Source organism: Lingula anatina, chromosome 8 (assembly GCF_051362555.1).
Source record: "Lingula anatina isolate TDL-2025a chromosome 8, LinAna3.0, whole genome shotgun sequence".
Taxonomy (NCBI): Eukaryota; Metazoa; Brachiopoda; class Lingulata; order Lingulida; family Lingulidae; genus Lingula; species Lingula anatina.
Genome location: NC_141774.1, coordinates 15,788,544 through 15,810,805, shown reverse-complemented (window position 1 = coordinate 15,810,805; position 22,262 = coordinate 15,788,544). Strand labels below are relative to the sequence as shown.

General features: G+C 36.3%; 2 protein-coding genes across 2 annotated transcripts; both read right to left on the bottom strand.

The window, feature by feature from the left end:
* Positions 1-1,260: 1,260 nt before the first annotated feature.
* Positions 1,261-6,392, bottom strand: LOC106160019 (uncharacterized). The gene is made up of 9 exons (XM_013536510.2): positions 6,320-6,392; positions 5,838-6,125; positions 5,324-5,374; positions 4,252-4,395; positions 3,663-3,791; positions 3,234-3,436; positions 2,742-2,853; positions 1,990-2,156; positions 1,261-1,642 (listed from the first exon to the last, which is right to left on the bottom strand). Exons 1-9 carry the CDS (start codon positions 6,378-6,380, stop codon positions 1,559-1,561), a joined length of 1,239 nt encoding a protein of 412 aa, XP_013391964.2. The 5' UTR covers positions 6,381-6,392; the 3' UTR covers positions 1,261-1,558.
* A 2,780-nt stretch (positions 6,393-9,172) lies between these two features.
* Positions 9,173-17,120, bottom strand: LOC106171233 (uncharacterized). Its single transcript, XM_086993939.1, has 10 exons — positions 17,035-17,120; positions 16,278-16,347; positions 15,794-16,078; positions 15,191-15,241; positions 13,734-13,877; positions 12,733-12,867; positions 12,396-12,598; positions 11,371-11,482; positions 9,970-10,094; positions 9,173-9,561 (listed from the first exon to the last, which is right to left on the bottom strand). The coding sequence occupies exons 2-10, from the start codon at positions 16,339-16,341 to the stop codon at positions 9,475-9,477; spliced, it is 1,206 nt and encodes a 401-aa protein (XP_086850065.1). The 5' UTR covers positions 16,342-16,347; positions 17,035-17,120; the 3' UTR covers positions 9,173-9,474.
* Between the last annotated feature and the right edge of the window lie 5,142 nt (positions 17,121-22,262).

The window sequence follows — 22,262 nt, the reverse complement described above, 5'->3', positions numbered from 1 at the left end:
GATTCAACCACGAATCCTGAAATTTTCAATTCCTGGCGATTCGTGGGATTCGTGGTCTGTGTGAAATAGGGGCATCAAAGTTTTTTCCACCAATTCCTGTTGGTCAAGAAGTGCAAGAACTGACTACGAATATATACGAATCTGTTAAGAACTTCACGAACTGATTACGATTCAACCACGAATCGAGAAATTTTTCAATTCATGGCCATTCATGTGATTCGTGGTCTGTGTGAAATAGGGGCATAACAAACATTGCCGCCGAAGCACCAGCACCAGTATCAAGATCGGCGAAAGTGTACTTAAAATTTCTTTGCTGCATCAAATGAATGTAATTCATTTTCACTTTTGCTACTCATTACAGCCTCTCTGTTTAAGACAACTCTATGTCAGATTTCTTTCGACAACTGTCACATTGAAATCAAAAATGAATATCAAATCATAAATTTTCAAAACGTTTCATATAATCATAGCAAGAGTGTATGAATGTTAATTTGACAGTACTAGTTTTGTTTACCTCGTGTCCATTTATTCAGAACGCCTTTAATAAGGTAAAATGTGAACTGCGTTTTTTTTGTTTAAATGTTAGGATCAATTTCCAGATATAAATAAACTAGAATCATTACATAAACATAAACTTGTTGCAAAATCTCATGTAACAGACTGTGCATGTTTACTGTACATTACCAACCTTAATTGACTCTTTTCCGTCTGACGTACACCAACTGCATGTTTTATTTTTGAATTATTTCGAAAAATAGAGATTTTCGAATAAGTGTGCTTCATTATACGCCCAAACCTGTACGTGTTACTCCCTGTGTTAATTCTGCTAAGGAATAGATATGGCAAATGTCAGCAAGGTCGCAATAAAGAACGCGCACAGCTACTTTACATGTTGCGATTAAATTTTCAGCATCAGGGTACTCGATCGTTCTTGCAACTTGCTAGTTATAATATTGTAATTTTACGAGAAAGCGTAGTATTGGGATGACAGTGGAAGAGTTGGATGAAATATTTGAAATATTTTGATGGGATGAGAAATTCACCTTTTTGGCGACATTAACAAATACAGTATCTCAGTGCCAACGAATAATACCAATCTCTCTCACACAAGCCGGACACAAACTGTTTACAAAATAATAATAATAATAATAATAATAATAATAACCGAAACGTACAGTAGGAGCTATTTTAAAATGTTTCACAGACTAAATCTCGCTCCCCTCTCAACACACACACTGCATAACGCAAACTATATTTTAAAATACTTCCAAAGTTTATTTTAATACATGTTAAAACAATCTTTTTTATTTTGATACATTTTACTTCGGGAACAATAAGTGGAAGGCATTATAATCGTAAAATCACATCTTTCCAGCAACTAGAAACGTGTCAAACACGATCACGTTTTTTTTATTCAGGAATCCAGTTCTACTTCCGATTATCAAAAATCATCATTGGAGCCCTCTTTTATACATAAAGATGTTCTCTCAGCGGAACGCGATTATCGCCGTTTCTCTCTTTGCTGGGGGTCTGTCGTCATTACCGATAGCCAATATTATTACCACGATGGTCCAAAGTAACCAAGCTGCATATCAGCTTTGACAGCATCGGCGTTAGGATACACTTCGTCGGTAAAGAATAGCTGAAAAAAGATGAATAATGTTTAAAAAAAGTTGACTTTTTTCTCATCAGGCATATTGATTGATATCAGTGGGCCATATGCCAATTAATCTTCCCACCTTAACTTCGAAAGTACTTCCCCGGAGCAAAATACACTATGAACACCAAAACGTGACGACCAAAATATGTCTTCAACAGTGGGCCATATCAGAACACATCATTGTAAAACTCTTCAAGTTTCCTGTTTTATATCTCTTTTGTATCACCGTGGGTTATTTTGATCCCTGCTCCCCTCCTCCCCCCCCCCCAAAAAAAAAAAAAAAAATGGATCCTCACCTACAAGGGTATAAGGTAAATACATATACTTACCAAACAAATATTGCCAGAATAGCTTCCAGGGAGACCTGCATATGGCCATGGCCCTGGCCATACCCCAGGCCCAGGCCACGGAGGGGGGTCGTCTAAGGGATAGTAACTGACAAACAGAGGCTGTTGTGGTAAACAAACGATCGAGCATGTGTAATCATTGTCGGGGTCTGAAATAACATGGTGAAACGTTAGCCCTGATAAACATAACACAAGTAAAATGGTTCTATAGTCTATGTGCAGTTCATAATAATAATAATAATAGTAACTAGAAATGCACACAGATAGTGAAAACCTCCACCAACGACTTGAGAGAATAGTCATCGAATGTGCTTTGGCACACTTTCGAGAAAGATATAACTGATTATATGTTTAAAAATCTACAACACACCCTTCGATCCAATGCAGCAAGAGATCCAGTGTGTGTGCCAATAGGTCTTACTACCAGTGTAGCTTTGACGCGGAGTGGGTTTTAGTGCTAATCCGTACCACCCCAATATCTAATTCTTTCTTCAAATTAAACTTCGTAGCTAATATAGTTGAGTAATTTCAGAAAAAAAAACCTTCACATTTCTCTGCAGATTACAACATAAGTATGTCAGTTAACCCAGTAAACCGATGATTGATTACTAGTTAAGTTTATATTAGTTATATTTAGTTTATTATAGCTATAGCAATTCCTTGGTATAACTTCGCTATACAGTAGCATGAGATATGACATTTAAGATCAATCCGAATGGTTCAACCTTGTTTACCAATTGCTACTGCAGCGGAGTTCTGGTACACGGCGCCGGCTGCGTATACGGTGAGGGTTAAGATCTTGCCGTCCCATATCACGATCACTCCTATGTACCCAGCCCCAGGTGCCTGCAATAATGCACGACTTTTTGTACTGATGCACAGCATTACATAAATATCTAACCAATCATTTACCTTTGGGATTTATATGTTAATTTATTTATCGTTTAATCCATGCGTTGCACAAGATTTCGAGTGTTTTCATAAATGGAAAAACTAAAAAAGAAAGATAATGAATGTACTCCCACAAGGTTATGACCCCTGACTTGAGGTTATGACCCCTGACGGGCGTCATTGAGTCACACCGGAGACAAAGGCAGGTAAAGTCTTCGTGAAAATATCGGGTGTCTATAACAGTTAATACAATCAATCACTACTTTGGAAATTAAACTTATGAAAGGAACAACAAAATATAAAACACAATCAAATAAAATTCTGGATAAACATACCGTAACTGAGACATTCAGGGTCTGCTTCTCGCCCAAGGGGTTCTGGACTACTTCAGCAGCTGAGACTTCATCACCTTCTATGTAAATGGAAATACACTGGTAAAGAATAGTGGCATTCTGCTTCTTGGGCCTGTTGAACACAACACCAGTTACCCAGTTTGTTCTAGGACGCATGTTCTTAAAGTATGGAATTTGAAGTCCGCCTTGAAAAGAAGAGTTCAAACTGTAGAGATCAATTGTTCAAATCAACTGAAAACTGACACGATTATATAAAAATAAATCTTATACAATATTATGAACATAATAAAACTTTTATCGGTACGGTCTTTTATGGGGTATGTCAGGTATCAGGTAGACAAATAAAATAGATTAGTTAAGTAATAAAACAACTTCATCATACACCTTATCTTTTGATTAATAAAATCATACCTGATCCGTTAAACACTGCGCAGCCATCACCAGATAATTTTACAGTGCCCACTGGTTCGTTGGCGGCGTAAATCCTGTTTCCGTACGAGTTCAAGTTCACCACAAAATTCCAGGAAATTGGAAACTCTTCTGCAATATTAGAAGAAATAAAATTATTTTATAGTCTCACAACAATTTTTACATATAATAGAATCGCTGCTGTTGTTATAAAATTATCCAAACAACAGCGTGAATAGAGATGCGGAGTATATATATTTAATTTAATTTTAAAATCACTCAAGAGAGCAACTGAATGACCAGTTCTCAATAAAATGACAACAGTCAATTACTGTTGTCACTGTTGTTAGTTGTACCGTGTCATTGGTTTAATGTCGATGGCAACGATCTCCTTCGTGGGCATATATTAGATATATGTGCCTTAAGGTATTATGTGAAGCTGAAGTGTATAATGACAACCAGTGAGGATATTTTTTTCTCTAATTCCACATTAAAACGAAAAGCTGTAAAGGTAGTAGTTATGTTCCAATATTGATAATACTATACATTATCGATGCTTTTACTCGATGAAATACATATTCGCACAACTTACTTGCCGCGAGGCAACCACATTTGTGAAAGCTAAAAGGAAGATGCCCGCAGTCATACGTTTGGTTTGCTCCCAGGTACCAAATTTTGCTTACTTCTCCTACAATTTCTTGGAACTCCAAATTCTGAGGTCTGAGTGTACATCGTTCTGGAATAAATGCAACGATCACCATCCAAAAATGTAAAATAATATTTCTAGCTACCGATAATGTATGTGTATAACCCCAATACATGTCCATGTTTCTAACAGATCTTCTCCAGTTAAAACCGTCAGTGATGTCATCCACGACATACATGTGCATCAGAGTTATCATGGTGCGGTGAAACTGAGGGTCTGTGTAACAGAAAGTCCGCCCTCCATATAGATACAATGGTTAGGGTTAGTTTGTCTTAAGTGGGTCCAAATCTTTGGCGAGGCTCACTTGTACAAATGAATGGGAAGTGGACTCTCTGTTATGGGGGACTCTCTGTCACATTTCACCATGTAATGAGGGTCCTACTGAATATTTTCGTTACCCGCGAAGCAACGTTTTGTTTCGAAATGAGTGAAACGTTTATTCTATTGAGTGTGATCAGTGAAGCACCTTATTCCCGTGACTCTCAAATGCGGCTTTTTATTTGCCGCACTTCGTGAAACGCTGTCATTATTCGCGGTGATTCGTAATTTTCTGGATTTTATAATAATAATAATTATATTAAAACGTATAGCAAGCAAAAGGTTGAAGCTATACAGAAAATGAATGAGAATGAAATTTACAAATTAAAATATTTACTTGAAAAAAGGACATGCAATTAGACAAAAAAAAAAAAAAAAAAAAAAAAAAAAAAAAAAGACTGACCTCTTAAAGTTTGATTAAAGGATTTTTTTGTTTTCATAACGTTCGGACTGAATTTTGGTACACTCAGATTTCACTGGCTATGCCTTAGCTTTCTGTGCTGTTTGGAGGTAAGAAGGTAATGTACCTTGTCTTTCTTGATTTGTTTTTTCAAAGAAAGATTTGCAGAGTTCTGCATTTTTAAAGTAACGAAGTTATCTTTCACTGGAGTATCAACTTATGGTAACTATATAAACTTACTCGGTCCAAGCGGAGGTGGTTTTTCCGTTGTAGTAGGTACAGGCGGTGGGTCTGAAATATACAGTAATATAATTAAATGTGATATAATACAATGCAATATGAAAGCTTAAAGAAGACTGTTGATGTTACAATTATCAGATTAAATGTCTTCAAAGTGACTAAGAAACCCGAATATAGCTAAAATTTGCACAATCATTTTTAAGAACTGTATATCTTAAAAATTCATGACAATAATATCATATTTCTAAAATTAAATAAATAAATAAATAAAATGAAAAAAAAAAAAAAAAAAAAAAAAAACACAAGCCCTTTTTCGTTAGCATTGGATAAATTTACTCGCTACCAGCAGGTATCAGTTTGGTAATCCAGCTTATTTATTTCTTTTACTTCTTTATATATTTATTAAACTTAAAAAAAGCCCGATAAAAATTGGTACATATTAACCAGTGCAATATATGTGAGGCAACAGCGTTTCTGAAACATAGCATTAAAAGTACCATAAAGCGATACATACGATACGGGCACTGTTTCGACCCGAGGGGGTACTTTACATGACACACAGGGTCGGGCTGCAACTCGCAGTTGACACAAACCACTGGTTCTTGACCGGGTGCTGGTGGGGATGCTAGAATCCCGATGGTGACCCACAGCGTTCCGATGGGACATTTTTTGAGGGTGATATTCTTCAGTAGGGTGTAGGCGAAATCACACTGCCAGAAATAGGCGCAGTCTGTGTCCGCGACGTAGGCGACACCTTGTGACACGTCCGGTTTGTCAACCAGGCATCGTTTCTCAACTTCCTCTGGAAAAAAAGAATGTTCTATCTTTATTGTTTTAGAATGTGTTTTTCGAATGAAAATAAATGTTGTTAAAATTCATTAATATTTTTCTATCGTGATCGCATGTCCTCCAAATGCATAAAAAATCGTGGCAATAAAAACAATTATTGATCATGATAACATCGATACAAAGGTTTACTGGTTCTTTAAAACTTACCAATAGGTAAATGAGCGTAGGTGGCGCCTAGCAGAGCTAGGCACACTAGAATGATCTTCATTGTGAACTGAAAAGCAAATATTTGTATCATTCATAAATATTTCTAGATAAAAAACATTCTATTGAATAAAAAAATTAAATCAGGTTGGTTAATGTAACTCATGTAGCTCTCTCATATGTAATGATGAATACAGTAAATAACCTCCTGTTGAAATTGTCCACTCTTTTATCAAGAGAATGTGTGGTAAAGGGATTTGCAATAGTCAGTCGAGAAAAAAAAATACATTCCTTTTTATCCGTCCCTTTCCACCGCCCATACACGAACGTCTTACATTTATCTCCCGAAAAGCAAAACCGAGTAGATACCATGAAAATGATAAGCTTATGGTTGAGACTACAAACTGACTGGCCTTATTATATGTCTCTTACCTTACCTGCAAACCTGCCAACGGTAGGAAGCAGTGAGACGCCCAACGCTGCCTCTCGCTTCTTTTATCCTTCTCCCCTGCCAACTCAAGCGGGGGAAATCTTAGATTCGCGATACTAAGAGCGTTGTTTTATCACTGGTTATGTCTCTTTGGTTGCCAAACGATAAACAAGGGCGATTGAAACCAATTTAAATTGTTAATTTCAGAGTAATGAAGGCCGGGAAGGGTGGAACACAAAAACACCCTTTTGTGTAAACCATTTAAGAAAAGATAAATGAGGATCCTCTTGAATTGATAAAATCATATTAAAAATAACGTGTCTTAGATTAAATTGAGTCTGTTGTAGTCAAGTTTTTTAAATTTACCATTGAAATTCAGATTTTACGATTAAAGGGATAATAACTCTTCGTATGAGATCTATATTTCACAATAAAAACATTGTGAACAACTCATAGAAATATTATATATACTGTTGTACAAGAAAAACGGCAGTTATAGCTATTATTCTGATATCTGAGCTTGTCTTTAGACCACGTGACCTCTATTGATGGCTATACTCTGTTATAATCTCTTAAGAATTTATAACAAACAAAAAACTACTTTTTAGAAAAAACAAGGGACTAACTTTGAATGTGAAAATGGATTCATTAACCATTGGTAAGTACGGGGAAATTGTTGTTTACTCCAGGAAAATTCATTTTTTGGCCAAAGCGAAGAGTTATTATCCCTTTAACTGCTTCGAACAATTTAGCCCCCCTCCCCTTACTAAAATGCATACGACAGCCAATATTGCATAATTGATGCTAATGAAAATGCTAATGTATGCTTTTTAAGATATAATATATTGCCGACGAACTGTTTTGAAACCATGGGTGATTATATCATCACATATAACTAGGAGAGAAGCTAGGATAGACTGTGCATGCGTCAATTAGATTAATGGTGCTAGTATTAATTGTTTCATGATACATGGCTTGTTTAAATGCTTAGTGCCATTGATAAATTCATTTTTGTGAAAATGTATATATACCGTGCACCATCCGAACAAATAAAACAGAACCAGCAAACCTCAAACCTGATGGATAAAAGGTTGTAAAGCCTGTCACAGCTGTCAATTCTCTGTTGAAATCTTAAGAAATTTGACAGGTAAATTTCAGTTACTTTTTCTATATCCACTGAAAAATGAAAATCTCTTTGTTTAAAAAAGACACCTTTGTGTAGTACCAGTTGTGCAAGTAAATGTGTGCAAATTTCGGTACATTGTCGACTAGTTAGCTCTTCTTCTTGCTACCACATCTATTCTCATAACAAACATTGCCGCCGAATCACCAGGTCCAGTATCAAGATCGGTGAAAGTGTTCTTAAAATTTCTTTGCTGCATCAAATGAATGTAATTCATTTTCACTTTTGCTACTCATTATAGCCTCTCTGTTTAAGACAGTTATATATCAGATTTCTTTTGACAACTGTCACATTGAAATCAAAAATGAATATCAAATCATAAATTTTCAAAAACGTTCCATATAATTATAGCAAGAGTGTATGAATGTTAATTTGACAGTACTAGTTTTGTTTACCTCGTGTCCATTTATTCAGAACGCCTTTAATAAGGTAAAATGTGAACTGCGTTTTTTTTTGTTTAAATGTTAGGATCAATTTCCAGATATATATAAACTAAAATCATTGTAAACTCGTTGCAAAATCTCATGTAACAGATTGTGCATGTTTGCTGTGCAGTACCACCCTTAATTGACTCCCTGCTTTTTCCATCTGACGTACACCATCAGTATGTTTTATTTTTGAATAATTTCGAAAAACAGAGATTTTCAAATAAGTGTGCTTCATGATAGGCCCAAACCTGAACGTGTTACTCCCTGTGTTTATTCTGCTAAGGAATAGATATCGAATATGGCAGGGTCTGCAAGGTAGTACGGGGTAACACCAAAGGACGCGAACGCTACTTTGCAAGAAGCAATCTTTGTCTTTAGGCAATAGAAAAATAAATAAATAAATAAATAAATAAAAAAGAACAATTCAATGAATTTTCAGCATCAATTTTTTCTTGCAACTTACTGGTTAAAAATGATGTTGTAATTTTACGAGAAAGCGTAGTATTGAGATGACAGTGGAAGAGTTTGACAAAATATTTGAAATGTACTGTATTGTTAATGGTATTGTTTGGATGAGAAATGCTCCCTTTTTTGGCGACATCAACAAATACAGTGTCTCGGTGCTGCCGAATAAAACTAATCTTTCTCACACAAACCAGACACAAACTGTACACAAAATAATAATAATGATAATAATAATAATAATAATAATAATAGAAACGTAGAGTAAGAGCTATTTTAAAATAATTCAGAAACTAAACCTCTCTTTCCTTTTAACACAGACACTGCACAAAAATCAAAGTATACAAACTAAATTTTGAATTGCTTCTAAGGTTTATTCAGAATCTCTGCATTTAGCACAGGATTTTATTTCTTTTGTACTACGGGAACAAGTTAAGACATCATAATCGTAAATTCATTTCTTTCCAGCAACAAGAAACGTGTCAAACACGACCACGTTTTTTTTTTCAGGAATTAAGTTCTACATCCGATTATCAAAATCATCATTGGAACTTAAGAGTCCTGTTTTATACATAAAGATGTTCTCTCTGCGGGACGCGATTATCGCCGTTTCTCTCTTTGCTGGGGGTCTGTCGTCATTATCGATAGCCAATAATTATGACCACGGTGGTCCATAGTAGTCAATCTGCATATCAGCTTTGACAGCGTCGGCGTTAGGATACAATTTGTCGGTAAAGAAGAGCTGAAAATAGATGAGTAGAGGTAAAAAAGAGCACATACCCTTAACCATCCCTCATATTCTTATTTTTCATCAGGCGTAGTTGGCCACGTGTCATTTAACCACCCCATCTTAACTTAGGAGAATTTTCTCTGTAGCAAAATACGCTATGAACAGCAAAACGCAACAAAACCAAAATATGTCTTCAACCATGGGCCATACTGGTAAGTATAATAATGAAACCCTCCTAGTCTACCTAGTTTATATATCTTTCTTGCATTACTGTGGGTTATTTTTGATTCGCGTGCTCCCCCGCAAAAAAAAAAAAAAAAAAAATATATATATATATATATATATATATATATATATATATATATATATATGGATCAACCATGATGATGTGCGAAAAGTAATGTATATACCAGTGCTTACCAAACAAATATTGCCAGAATAGCTTCCTGGGAGACCTGGTACGCTGTATTTGGGTGGTACGTGGCCGACGAATAAAGGCTCTTGTGGCTCACAAACAATGGACCATATAAAATCGTTGTCGGGGTCTGAAATAGCATGTTGAAATATATTAGCAGCAGCAAGCTTACAAATAATTTAGTTTCAAAAAGGTCCCGTAGATTGGGAATTGGCCAGGGCCTGTTTATATTTATTGAAATCGCTCTAGCCTGTCTGTTAACACGCAATTCAAGCACTTTCTATATTTATATGGGAAAGCTAATTTAAATGTCTGTGCAATTTGAATTTGGATGAGATCTTTCTCAAGTTGCGTAGACATACTTGTCCAGGTTCCTTCCAACTTCTTTAATTGAAATTAACTTTGATTCGGATTAAGGTTTTGCATTTATCTGGATTTGGCGGACTGCAATTTCTTCTGCAGATTCTTAATTTTTGACGTTTCGTTCGGTAATATTTCTCTCCCATGCTTCGTTTTTTAAGTTTAATAAAAATCGAAGGATGGGAGGAACAGTTTTAAATCAATAGATGTCGGCAAGTCACGGTTCAATCATTTTTTGTGCTTGTTTCACTGTTAGATTCCAAAATCACAATGTAAACCCCTTTGTCAAGTAGTCGAATAATGTACAAAAAAGACCATTTTGAATCGTGGACTATACAACACTGGTCAAAAAGGTTGTCCCACCCCCATTTCCATGTACTTTTATTTACAAATGATCACCTCACAGCTGTAAATTGTTAGAAATAGTGCTTTTTATTACAGATAACCTTTTTGAACCTTTTTGACCAATGTTGTAAGTTCGTGAGGAGTAAAATTCTGTATATAGACCAAGATGTATGATTTACAGTAGGTACAATTTCAAAATCCGTGGTAGGAGTAGGGGTTGCACTTTGCGATTGCGTAAAAGCAAAGGCCTGTTGCGCTTATTTAAATAAACGAACATAATTGAAAAGTTGTAAATTTTGCCGGTACATGCTACAATTTTTATTTCCCATTTTACATTTGATCCACTGGAGGTGCAATGGTGCCTTTCCACAAGACAATCTGAAATAACCTGATCCATTTACAGAATGCTCTTCATTTCTTCAGATTTTTAACATCGATATCATTATCAATAACAGAGCAATTTTACAAAAAGCTGTATATTTCTTTGCAGATAACGATCCAAATATGTCAGTTGTTTGCAGTAAAGAGATGGTTGTTTAGTACATGTACTAGTAGTTAAGTTATTTTTCGTTATAGTTAGTGAATTACATATGCCTGTATGTAGGTATACCAGTCCCTTAGTCCATGAGCAACTCCGTTAACTTATATAAGATGTGACATAGTACATTTAAGATATAACTCAATGCTTAGACCTTGCTTACCATCTGGTACTGTAGCAGAGTCCTGGTACACGGCGCCGCCGGCGTATACTGTGAGGGTTATGGTCTTGCCGTCCCATGTCACGATCACGCCTATATATCCAGCCCCTGGTGCCTGCAATAATACACGATTGTTCATACTGATTACAAATTATTAAATCAGCTATTTACCTATGAGACTTAATCATCAAATCATTTACCTACTTATTTCTGTTCCACCCATTCTTGTACACAACAGAGTTCATACTGCACTAATGCCCTACCAAAGACTTAATAAATAAGTGAATGAATGTACTCACACGAGGATATGATCCCTGGCCTGATGCTATGGCCCCTAACATGAGGTTAAGGCCCCTGACCTGGGGCTATGACACCTGACCTGACCAGTTAAATTGCTATTATTACAGTGAATCAATACTTTGCAAATTGGACGATTTATTTTACTAATAAACGAACTACAAAGACATAACAAAATTCATTAAATGGAATAAGGCTTCATTCACATGGAAAGTCTTTTTTCTAAAAATCTGTTTTCTATTCGCGGTATATCTTGTGATCACGGTCTGTGCCCTGAATATCCCGCGGCGTAATTACTGGCAGCGCGAGCCAGTTAATTCCAAAGCTTTAATGAATTCTCGGCTGTGCTCGGAGGAGATTCTGATACCCTGACGCATGCGCAGTAGGAAGTTAGAAAGTTAATGGCGGTCGCGGTTGCTTTAAAAAATGTGTTTGTCGATTTTGTGCAACAACAAGACGAAGGAGATGAAGAAGCTATACACACGACAGATACGAGTGCAACCGTCATGATCCGATGGCAAGCGATGCGGCAACGGAGATGAGATTTTATAGAATGCGAGCACAGCCGAGAATTAATTACAGCTTTGTATAAGTAACTGGCTCGCGCTGCCAGTAATTACGCCGCGGGATATTCAGGGCACAGACCGAGATCATAAGATACCGCGAATAGAAAATAGATTTTTAGAAAAATAGACTTTCCATGTGAACGAAGCCTAAGTGAATAAACTTACAGTAACTGAGACAGTAAGAGTCTGCTCCTCGCCCAAGGGGTTCTGGACTACTACAGACGCTGAGACTTCATCACCGTTTATGAAGATGGTAAAGCACCTGAAGAGGATAACAGCATCCTGGGGCACGGGTCTATTGAAGACAGCAGCAGTCACCCAGCTCGACCTTGGACGCATGTTTTGAAAGTACGGAATCTGAAGTCCGCCTTGAAAGTAAAGTTGTAGTTAATTATTGTATCGGAAATAAATATTTTACAATTTTATGGAAAAAAAGAATTAATTATCTTATAATTGGATTTATAAAATCTTATCTAGGTAAATAAAGAAGACATCCCCTTACCGGTTCCGTTAAACTCGGCGCATCCTGGCTCTATTACCGACAAACCTACTGTGCCCACTGGTTCATTGGCGGCGTAAGCTCTGTCTCCGTACGAGTTCAAGTTCACAACAAAAGGCCACCACATTGGAAACTCAGCTGAAATAAGAGTAGAAATATATATATATATATATATATATATATATATATATATATATAAAGACTGAGAGTTTGACTAAACTTTCATTTCATTGAAACCTCACACCAAGCTTAATATACCGTCAAATCACTTCTTCAGCCATGGATTACCCAAACAGCATCTTGTAATTATGCCGCAATGTATATTTAAATTAAACAAAAGAGCATTTTAAGTTCTCAAAAGAATGGCAATAAGAACAGGACCACTCAGAGAGCGCAGATATACGACAAGATTAATATTTTTATTCATTAGTTAAAACCAAGATGTATCCATTAATCAATTAAGGAAGAACTGATAAGATTTGGTGATGATCCATTTACTGATTAATTCTACTCACTGAAAAGCACACAAATAAACGGTAACCGAAACAACACCTCTTTGTCAGAGGTAATTATTCTAAAATATTAGGAGACTTGTTCATTTGGAGTAATTACCACGTCTTTCCTTCCAAATTGACTGAAAATTCTGAAATTTCATCGAACTTTGCGAATAAATGCCCATACTTCAACGGCGATCACAACAATCTCCTTTGTTTGCAGAAATTATTCGATATTTAATAATAAAAATAATTTATTCAGCTTTTAAAATGTTACATTTTGACATTGTTCGCTGTCTGAGCTACTTCCAACACTATTATGTATACATCACAAATATAATAAATGATAAAATAATTATGTCCGCTTAAGTGTACGATGACGGCTAATCACGATCCCCTGTTGTTCCTCATTAAAACGCCAAGCTGTTCAGCTAGTTATGCTCCAATATTAATAGTAGTATATTTTATACGATTTATATGCTCGTTGAAATACATATTCACACAACTTACGTCCGGCGATGCAACCACATCTTTTAAAACTAAAGATAAGATGTCCACAGGAAAATGTTTGGTTCCGGTTCAGGTACCATACGTTGCTGTCTTCGCCTAGGATTTCTTGGAATGCCAATTTCTGGGGCATGATTGTACATTTTTCTGGAATAAATGCAACGATAGTTAACAGAAAATAATTTAAAAATGAGTCTACCTGCAGATAATGCACATTTACAACGGCAACATATTTGTATCAAACAGAAAGGGACAGACCCTCTCCAGTCAGATACATCATACATGTACGATTAAGTTATTAAGGAGACGGGTAATGTCTGAAAGCTGTCGACGAAGCTTTCCGGATATTTACTAGTCTTGAGTATCAGTTCAGATGGCTTAAAATAATCTTCAAGTTAAGACAAAACCTATAAGTTTATCTTCAAGTGACATCCGCTAGAAAAAATGTATGCCTGAACCATTATCATATATAAATAAAATGTTTTAGAAATTAATACCTACTTAATGACTATCTCAGTACCTGAATAAATCAACTTTGGGATTAGTCTAAGAAAAAAATGGTTTGACCAGGGAATAATTGCAAAAAAAAAAAAAAAAAAAAAAAAGAAAAAAAAAAAAATTGAAGTACGTTTTTTAGTATTTGGGTAGCCCATATGATCATACAAAAAAAGTAGGAAAATCCAAGTAGTGGAACAGGTATTTTTGGTGAAAATCCAAAATGGCCGCCAGCATAGAGATCTACAGTTACCGTAGTAGGTGCACTTTTGCTCCAGGTGGTTTCAACAAAAGCTTGTTAAAATGGTACACAATGCATAAAGGAATGTTGTGACACTTCTCTCCAAATAAATCAAATGCAGATAGCCTCAACAAGATACAAAATGGCCGCCAAAACTAAAATGGCGGCTACAAGTCATACCAAATTTGAAGCAAAAAAACTGAATAAAAATAAGCTCAAAAGTACACTTTTGGTCTTTTACCACTTTCTGTTGTAGTACAAGATTGAACAGGACATAATAAACACTTAAATAAAATGATTTTAAAGGTGCTCTTTATCCAATTCATGCACCAAAATAAACTTGCCTGAGGTAAACGACATTATTTCCTACTTAAAATGTATTGCCAACCTATCCCTACACTTAATTCAATGTCTTATTCCATTTGAATCTTACATGTAGTTATAAATAACTGACAAGTCATTTAGAACCTAACTGCCTTCACCAAGGATAGCCTTGGTTTCAATTCAAACACAAGAAAATGACGTTGCGAGCAATTATGGCTTCGGGACAAGGTTCAGAAGATTATGATCGTATGATGTACGCTTCAGATAAACTTTTTTTAAATGAAATATGGATGTCTGTGTCACCTTGAACTTGGATTACTTCAACTCCAGCACCTTCCAACTTCTCACCAAGGAAATAAATGAACCTGTTTGTTTTCTTTTGATTGACCAATAAACTTACTGTCTCCAAGAGGTGGCGGAGGTTCCATTGTAGTAGGTACAGGTGGTGGAGCTGAAATATAATATAATATAATATAATATAATATAATATAATATAATGTAATGTAATGTAATGTAATGTAATGTAATATAATATGATATAATATAAATCACCCCGAGTGCACAGACCTCCACCAAGGCTAATTGTATAATAATCAAATTAAATGATGTTTTTTTCAAAGGCTATTCACAATCCCGGATACAGCTAGAATTTCGTAAGTATTTATTATTTTCTTTTTCAACAAGGGAACATCTTTAAAACTTTATCGATATCACAATTACATTATCTTTTCCAAAAGAAAGAAAAAAAAAACAATAATAACAATAGTTAAAATAAAAACATTGCCGCCGTCATGATGGTCCTTCGGTTTTTCTGTTGGCTGTGCTAAACAGAACTCACTGTCAGAGACCAGCTTGGTGACACCATTTTTGTATTGTGAGAAAAAAAATCCAAGTTTAATAATGGACACAGAATGGCCAGAAAAATACCTGTGAGCACATAGCAACACAACACTTTCTGTGATATTGGTAGATGGTATAAGAAGTATGATAACGTGATACATACCATCAGGGCACTGGTCTGACCCGGTGGGGTACTGTACGTGACATTCTTCATCGGGCTGCAGCTCGCAGTTAACACAAACCACTGGCTCTTGGCCCGGTAGAGGCGCTACTGAACCAGCGAGGGAGGCCCACAGCGTTCCGATGGGACATTTTATGAGGGTGACATTTTTCAGTAGGGTGTAGGCGAAGTCACACTGCCAGTAATAGGCACAGTCAGAGTCTGCGACGTAGGCGACGCCTTGTGACACGTCTCTTTTGTCAACCAGGCATCGTTGCTCGACTTCATCTAGAATTACATGTATGTGAAGATAGTTTTAATTCATAAGATATCTTTATCTAAAATAAATACCATAAATATTGTAACTCGGGAATGTATTTTAATGGATATTTTGTACTCACTATGAACACTATAAAAATGGATCTAAAACTTAATTACTTGTCAGGTCCACATCGATTATAAAATTTACTGGTTCTTCAAAACTTACCCCTCGATAAATGAGCAGCATAGGTAGCGCCGAGCAGAGCTAGGCACACTATTATGATCTTCATTGTGATCTGCAAGCAAAAAAGGTCTATGACATTTCTACGATCACCTATCTTCACTGAAAGAGAAACTGTTTTTTTTTTCATTTTCTAGAACAGATGTATGAAAGCTTCCGCCAAAAGTGCATTTGGATTGCTGTTACACTTTCAGTACCTATTGAATTTTTAATTATTTTTTCTAGTTTTACTAAAACGGCAATAATAATTCTACAATCAAACCACTTAATTTAAGCAAGTAAGTATACTTGCTGCACTGACATAATTTGAAATAGTGTACTCATTCCAAAAAAATTGCAGCGTTCATTATTCTCCATTTAACCAACATTGTTGTGTACAGAATACGAAATCAGCTCATAATAATTTTCCCTTTCATTAGGGTGAGGATACATTGCCCCCACCAATATCCTTATAAGTAAAGGCCGAAAGTACCCTTCTACCCCCTCTGTCCTCCAACTCCCCGTTCACCAACGTTAAATATATATATATATATATATATATATATATATATATATATATATATATATATATATATATATATATATATATATATATATATATATATATATATATTTAAAAAAAAAAAAAAAAAAAAAAAAAAAAAAAAAAAAAAAAAAAAAAAAAAAAAAAAAACAGGGAGAACCCTAGAAAGGATAGCCTTCTGGTGGAGGCCTCAGTTTGCCTGCAATTATTTCTCCTTACCTTTCAACTGTGAACCTGTCCACGGTCAGGAAGCAGTGTGATAGTCTAACGGGGCGTCTCACCTCTTTTATCCTCCTCTTCGACTTATTCAAGAATGAACGATTTAAATATTTACAGCATTTATTTACGTTATTCAAAAACTGGAAACGTCGCTATGGCTGTTCAAAGACAAACAAGGGCGGTTAAAACCTATTACAATTGTTAATTTCAAAGTAATTAATGCAGTATTTTAAAATAATATCTTTTTGGTTTGGGCATATGCTTCTTGTAGCTGAACGCGCATGCGCCAGTATTGTTAAAGCAAAAAACATCCCTTCGAATTTTAAAGATTATATAACATTAACTAAAATTGAGCCTACTAGTTGTAATGTATTTTTTTTCACATAGAGAAACACTTTTTTCAATGAAACATTGAATTTTCATTAATCCAGTACTGAGTGATATGAACATGAATTTCTACCTTGGTATCCACACCGCAGTACGAATTAATGCTACAGTAAAAATGAAAATGCATGTTGTTACGTTTAAAGTAGGTTTCATAAACAGAATATTTGCATTGCATATTGCGCATGGGCGAGATAATGGGATGGGCTTTTCATCCATTAATAAAATGGATTATGGTATAATGCATATTTCGAGGCTATATGTATTTTTTATGCACACGTATAAAGCGTATCCTAATCAGTTGATTATTGTGTAAATCCACGTCAGTGCCATAAAAAGACCGCAATTCAAATTTTTATGGAAACTGTCTTGTGTGTGTGTGTGTGTGTGTTGGGGGGGGAGGGGGGGGGGCGTCAGCTTCACATTATCGGTCTGTGATTCGTAAAAAACGGTCCTTCTCTTCAAATTATCCTGGATCTGCACGTGCGTGTGTGTAAGTGCGTGTGTGTGTGTGTGTGTGTGTGTGTGTGAGAGAGAGAGAGAGAGAGAGAGAGAGAGAGAGAGGGATGTTTATGTGTATACATGTATGAGAACGTGCGCAAGAGGGAGGGTGTGTGTGTGTTTGTGAGATAGTTATACATACTGTATATGCTTATACCTGTACAACATAGAGAAAGAGAGGGAGAGAAGTGTGTATGCGTGCCTGTGTGTGAGATAGAGATAAAGGGGGGGGGGGGGGGGCGAACGAGGCAGGCGATGCAAATTCAACTATTAATTTCAAAGTAAAAAATGCAGTATTTAAAAAGATATGAAACTTTTTATGAAAGATTCAATTTTCTCCAATTCCTTGCACGCTATAGTGAACATAAATGTCTGCCACGGTATTTCCTAACTGCAGCAGAAATGAATGATACGATAAAAATGAAAATGCGTGTTGTAACATTAAAGGCTGCTACAGACTTCATAAACTAAATATGAACTTTTTTATTGCATATTGAATATTGACGTGACAATAGGATGTGTTTTTCATCCATTTATATTATTTATTATGGTATAATACAGGTTTTGGACGCTAAATGCATTTTTATGCACATGTATTTAGTTTTTCATAATCGGTTGATTATTTTATAAATCAACGTCACCGCCCTAAAAAGAAGACCGGTATTTGAATTCATATGGGAACTAGCTATGTGTACACGTGCACGTACACCACCTCCTTAAGCCTCGGTCACAAACGGACGCACGAATTTCAGGATCGTACGTCCCCTGCGATTTTTGGGTGTTGCGGAGGTCGTGAAGGTCGTAGAGGTAGAAGAAAGTCTGCCTTGCGAGTCGCAAGGGCAACATGAGATATCTTTTCAAGCAGGGACACTAAATGCAAGGAGCGATGGCCGTGGAAATTGTACTCATTTCTTGAGTTTGTCTTGCTTCCTGTGTACGTGGCACACACTCACCACTTACGAAAGTAGTGCCCTTTTGCGTCAGTTTTGCTTCACTCTTGCCTCACACGTTTGTGGTGACGTACTGACGGCGTACTTCAGTTTTGTTTCATGTTCTCCTCTTCTTTCTTCTTCCTTTTTTCTACTATGTAAGCTTCTTTCTCTTGCCTTTTGGAGGCATATAAGAAACTAAATTGAGCAAAAATTTGAAAATTTTGAAAATTTTTGTACACGTTACACGGTCGACGTTCATTGTAAAGACACGAGCGTGCGTTATGAGCACGCCTTTTATACACAAGGTGTGGGGGTGATGCAAGTGCGACTCATTCCCGGTGTGCTCTCAACTTTGTTAGTTAGTTGTGAGGGCGTGCGCCTTACTCAACACGCAAAGGGCACTTGCTCCTTCATTGCTTGAGACGTGCGTCTTGCACAACGTGCGTCTCTCTTGCTAACTCCGTGCGAGGGGAGCAAGTTACGCTTGCGGCCTCACTGTTCGCAGGCTATTCGTAGAATTTTTTGGACATGTCCAACATCCACCGTACGTGCTTACGGGCTGTCTGCGAACTCGAAATTGCGTAAGAAGGACTTGCGTTGGACGTGAGATTCTGCGCAAAATTTGGACGCAAACAGCACGTAAGAGCCCGTACGGCCGGTTGTGTCCGAGGCTTTATTGAGGCACTTAATTAGGCGTGCGTGCGCAAACGCGCTCGTCAGGAACTCCTAAATATTTAATCTTAATTGTAGCTTCTTCGGTATCAGTAGATATTTGAATATCGTAGGTGTTGAGCTCAATGCGCTAGTGTGTCAGGAACTACATGAATGTAGTAAATAGGTGATTTTATTTAGGCTTCTTCGGTAAAAAATGATAGATTTGAATTTCATACATGTAGGTGTGGTGCTCACGAAGCCAGTGCGTCAAATATTTTTTTTTATTGACACAATACATCACGAATACATGACAATACAAAAACAAACAAACAGACACTCACTCACACACTCACACATAAGAGATATTATACTATATAACACTTTTTAGTTAATTACATCATCGTACGCTAAATATTCAAATTGAAAATAACTTAATTATATTTGAATTGTACTGACAGATTGACTTATCTGTTTTCACCAGATATCTAAGCGATGAAATCAAACCTCCTAATGTTGGTTTACCCTGTGAACATCTTCTTAAATAGATATAAAATTTAAATTGCAACATAATGAGATTAATAATTGGAGAGAGGCTCGTAGAGCCGACTAAGCAATTCCTTTTTGAGACAGGTAGAGTAACTTGAGTATTAGATAATATATATTCTACCAAGTCGGTCAATAATTTTTGGGTAACCGCATAATTCCGGAATAAATGCTCTGTTGTTTCTTCAGCTCCTTTCAGTGCGTCAAATATTGCATTTTTAATACTGTCATTGTTAAGTTAAGTTAGTGACTGATATGGAAAGAATTGAGCTAGCATTCTTGGAGACACGTCAAGTGTAGTACATGCTCTATATGGGAAGTAAACACCATTTATAGTTAGAGACTCTACGCGGGACTTGAGTTCGTTCTCTTTTATGTGTTAACCCGTGTATGTATATATATACCTAATCTTGGACGTTTTAGCATCAGTTGTAAACGATCGTGAAAGATTTAAATTACCTTAAGTTGAAAACTGATCGGAACTAAACCCGACACGGTGATGTTTCTAACGTAGAGAAAATAGGCATGTTTATCCAACGTTTATGAAGTATTGAATTTTGTGATGTGAGCACTAATTTCTGAAACGGTACATCCACGACTCTGCCATGGCAGGTGTAACGAAACTGAGGGTCCGAATAACAGAAGGTCCGCCTTCCATTTAGTTATAAAGGTTAAGGTTAGTTTGACCTACGTGGGTCAATATCTAGGTCGAATGGGAAACGGACTCTCTATAAAGGGGGGGGGGGGGGGGGGGGGGGGGGCTATCTGTCACGTTACACCGGTCCCAATCCCGGGTGCAAAAAGAGGAGGGTATTACGCACGGCAGGTCTGACAGGTAGGTTAGTCCGCTGGGAACCGTAGTCCGTTCCCGTTACTTTGTACAGGTGACGTTCGTGCTTTATACTAACCACACTACTCCGACTAAACCTAATCTGTACTAATCATATGGGACTCCCTTATGCCCCTTATCGAAAATCCCTTAGAATAGTACTATTCTATACAGCTGTGTCTACGTTCATGCTTCCAGAAAAAATACACAATCCACTTTTTTTTCTGCATAGTATTGATGGATTTACCAAAACAATCGCAAGAATCAAGGAAGGCAAATAACGAATGCCCATGGCCAAAGACTGACAGGTGATTTGACGTAATGTATAACTTCATAAACCAAATGTGGGTTTTTGCATAGCATATTGCATGTGGGCCAAACACTAGGGTGGGTTTATTCATTCATTAATCAAATTTATACGTTTTTTGACGCTGTATGTATTTTTTGATGCACACGTATAAGAAGTATAGTACATGTTTGGTCAAAGAAGATGTGTCACTTTTAGTCCTAATGCGTTTTTGTTTACAAATAATCGCATATTAGCTGTTAACCCTTTAAACTGAGTTTTTATCCATAACCACATTTACCTGTGTTACAACCCAAGACCGTAGTAGTTGATTGTGTTGGTTGTTTGTAGTAGTAAATTGTGTTAGTTGTTTGTGGCAGTAAATTGTGTTAGTTGATTGTGATAGTTGATTGTGTAAGTTGGTACAACCGGATGAAAAGGGGTTACTGGGATGGATTAAAAGAGAGGTGCAAGGTGAACAGTGAAAAGGTAGTATTCACAGGAGTATATATGGCCATAGGCCTGATAATAGGACGATATTTTTGCAAGCTGGACTTCATGACATAAATAACAATGGAGAATTATAACACAGGACTTCACAGTATAGATAACATTGATGATAACTGATATATAACATTTGACTTCATGACAGGAATAACAATGATTTACATTACTTCGACTGACCAACAGCTGCCAATGTTGGTAAAAGGACAAGAAAACATTACGAATACATTAAGAAAAAAAGAGAACTGAACTTTATCATAGTCGTATTGATATTAGTGACATGTACATATAAAATGGGTATGTCCTGTTGCTGAAAACTGTTCACGAGATTGGAGATACCCTGGAAGTCGAGCTTGGAGGGTTGAACTGAATGACGTTGACTATGAATTAAATTTAGTAAAATGTTCATAGAAATTCTTATTCAATTTTTTGTTAGAATATACATGTAACACCTGTAACATGACTTGCGGTAAAGTAAAGCCAAAATACTGCTGAAAATATTCATATTTTATTCAGTGGGAGCAAAAACTGGCTGTACAATTAAAAAAAGTTCCATTATCAGAATATTTCGATTCTGCAACAAATCAAGCAGACG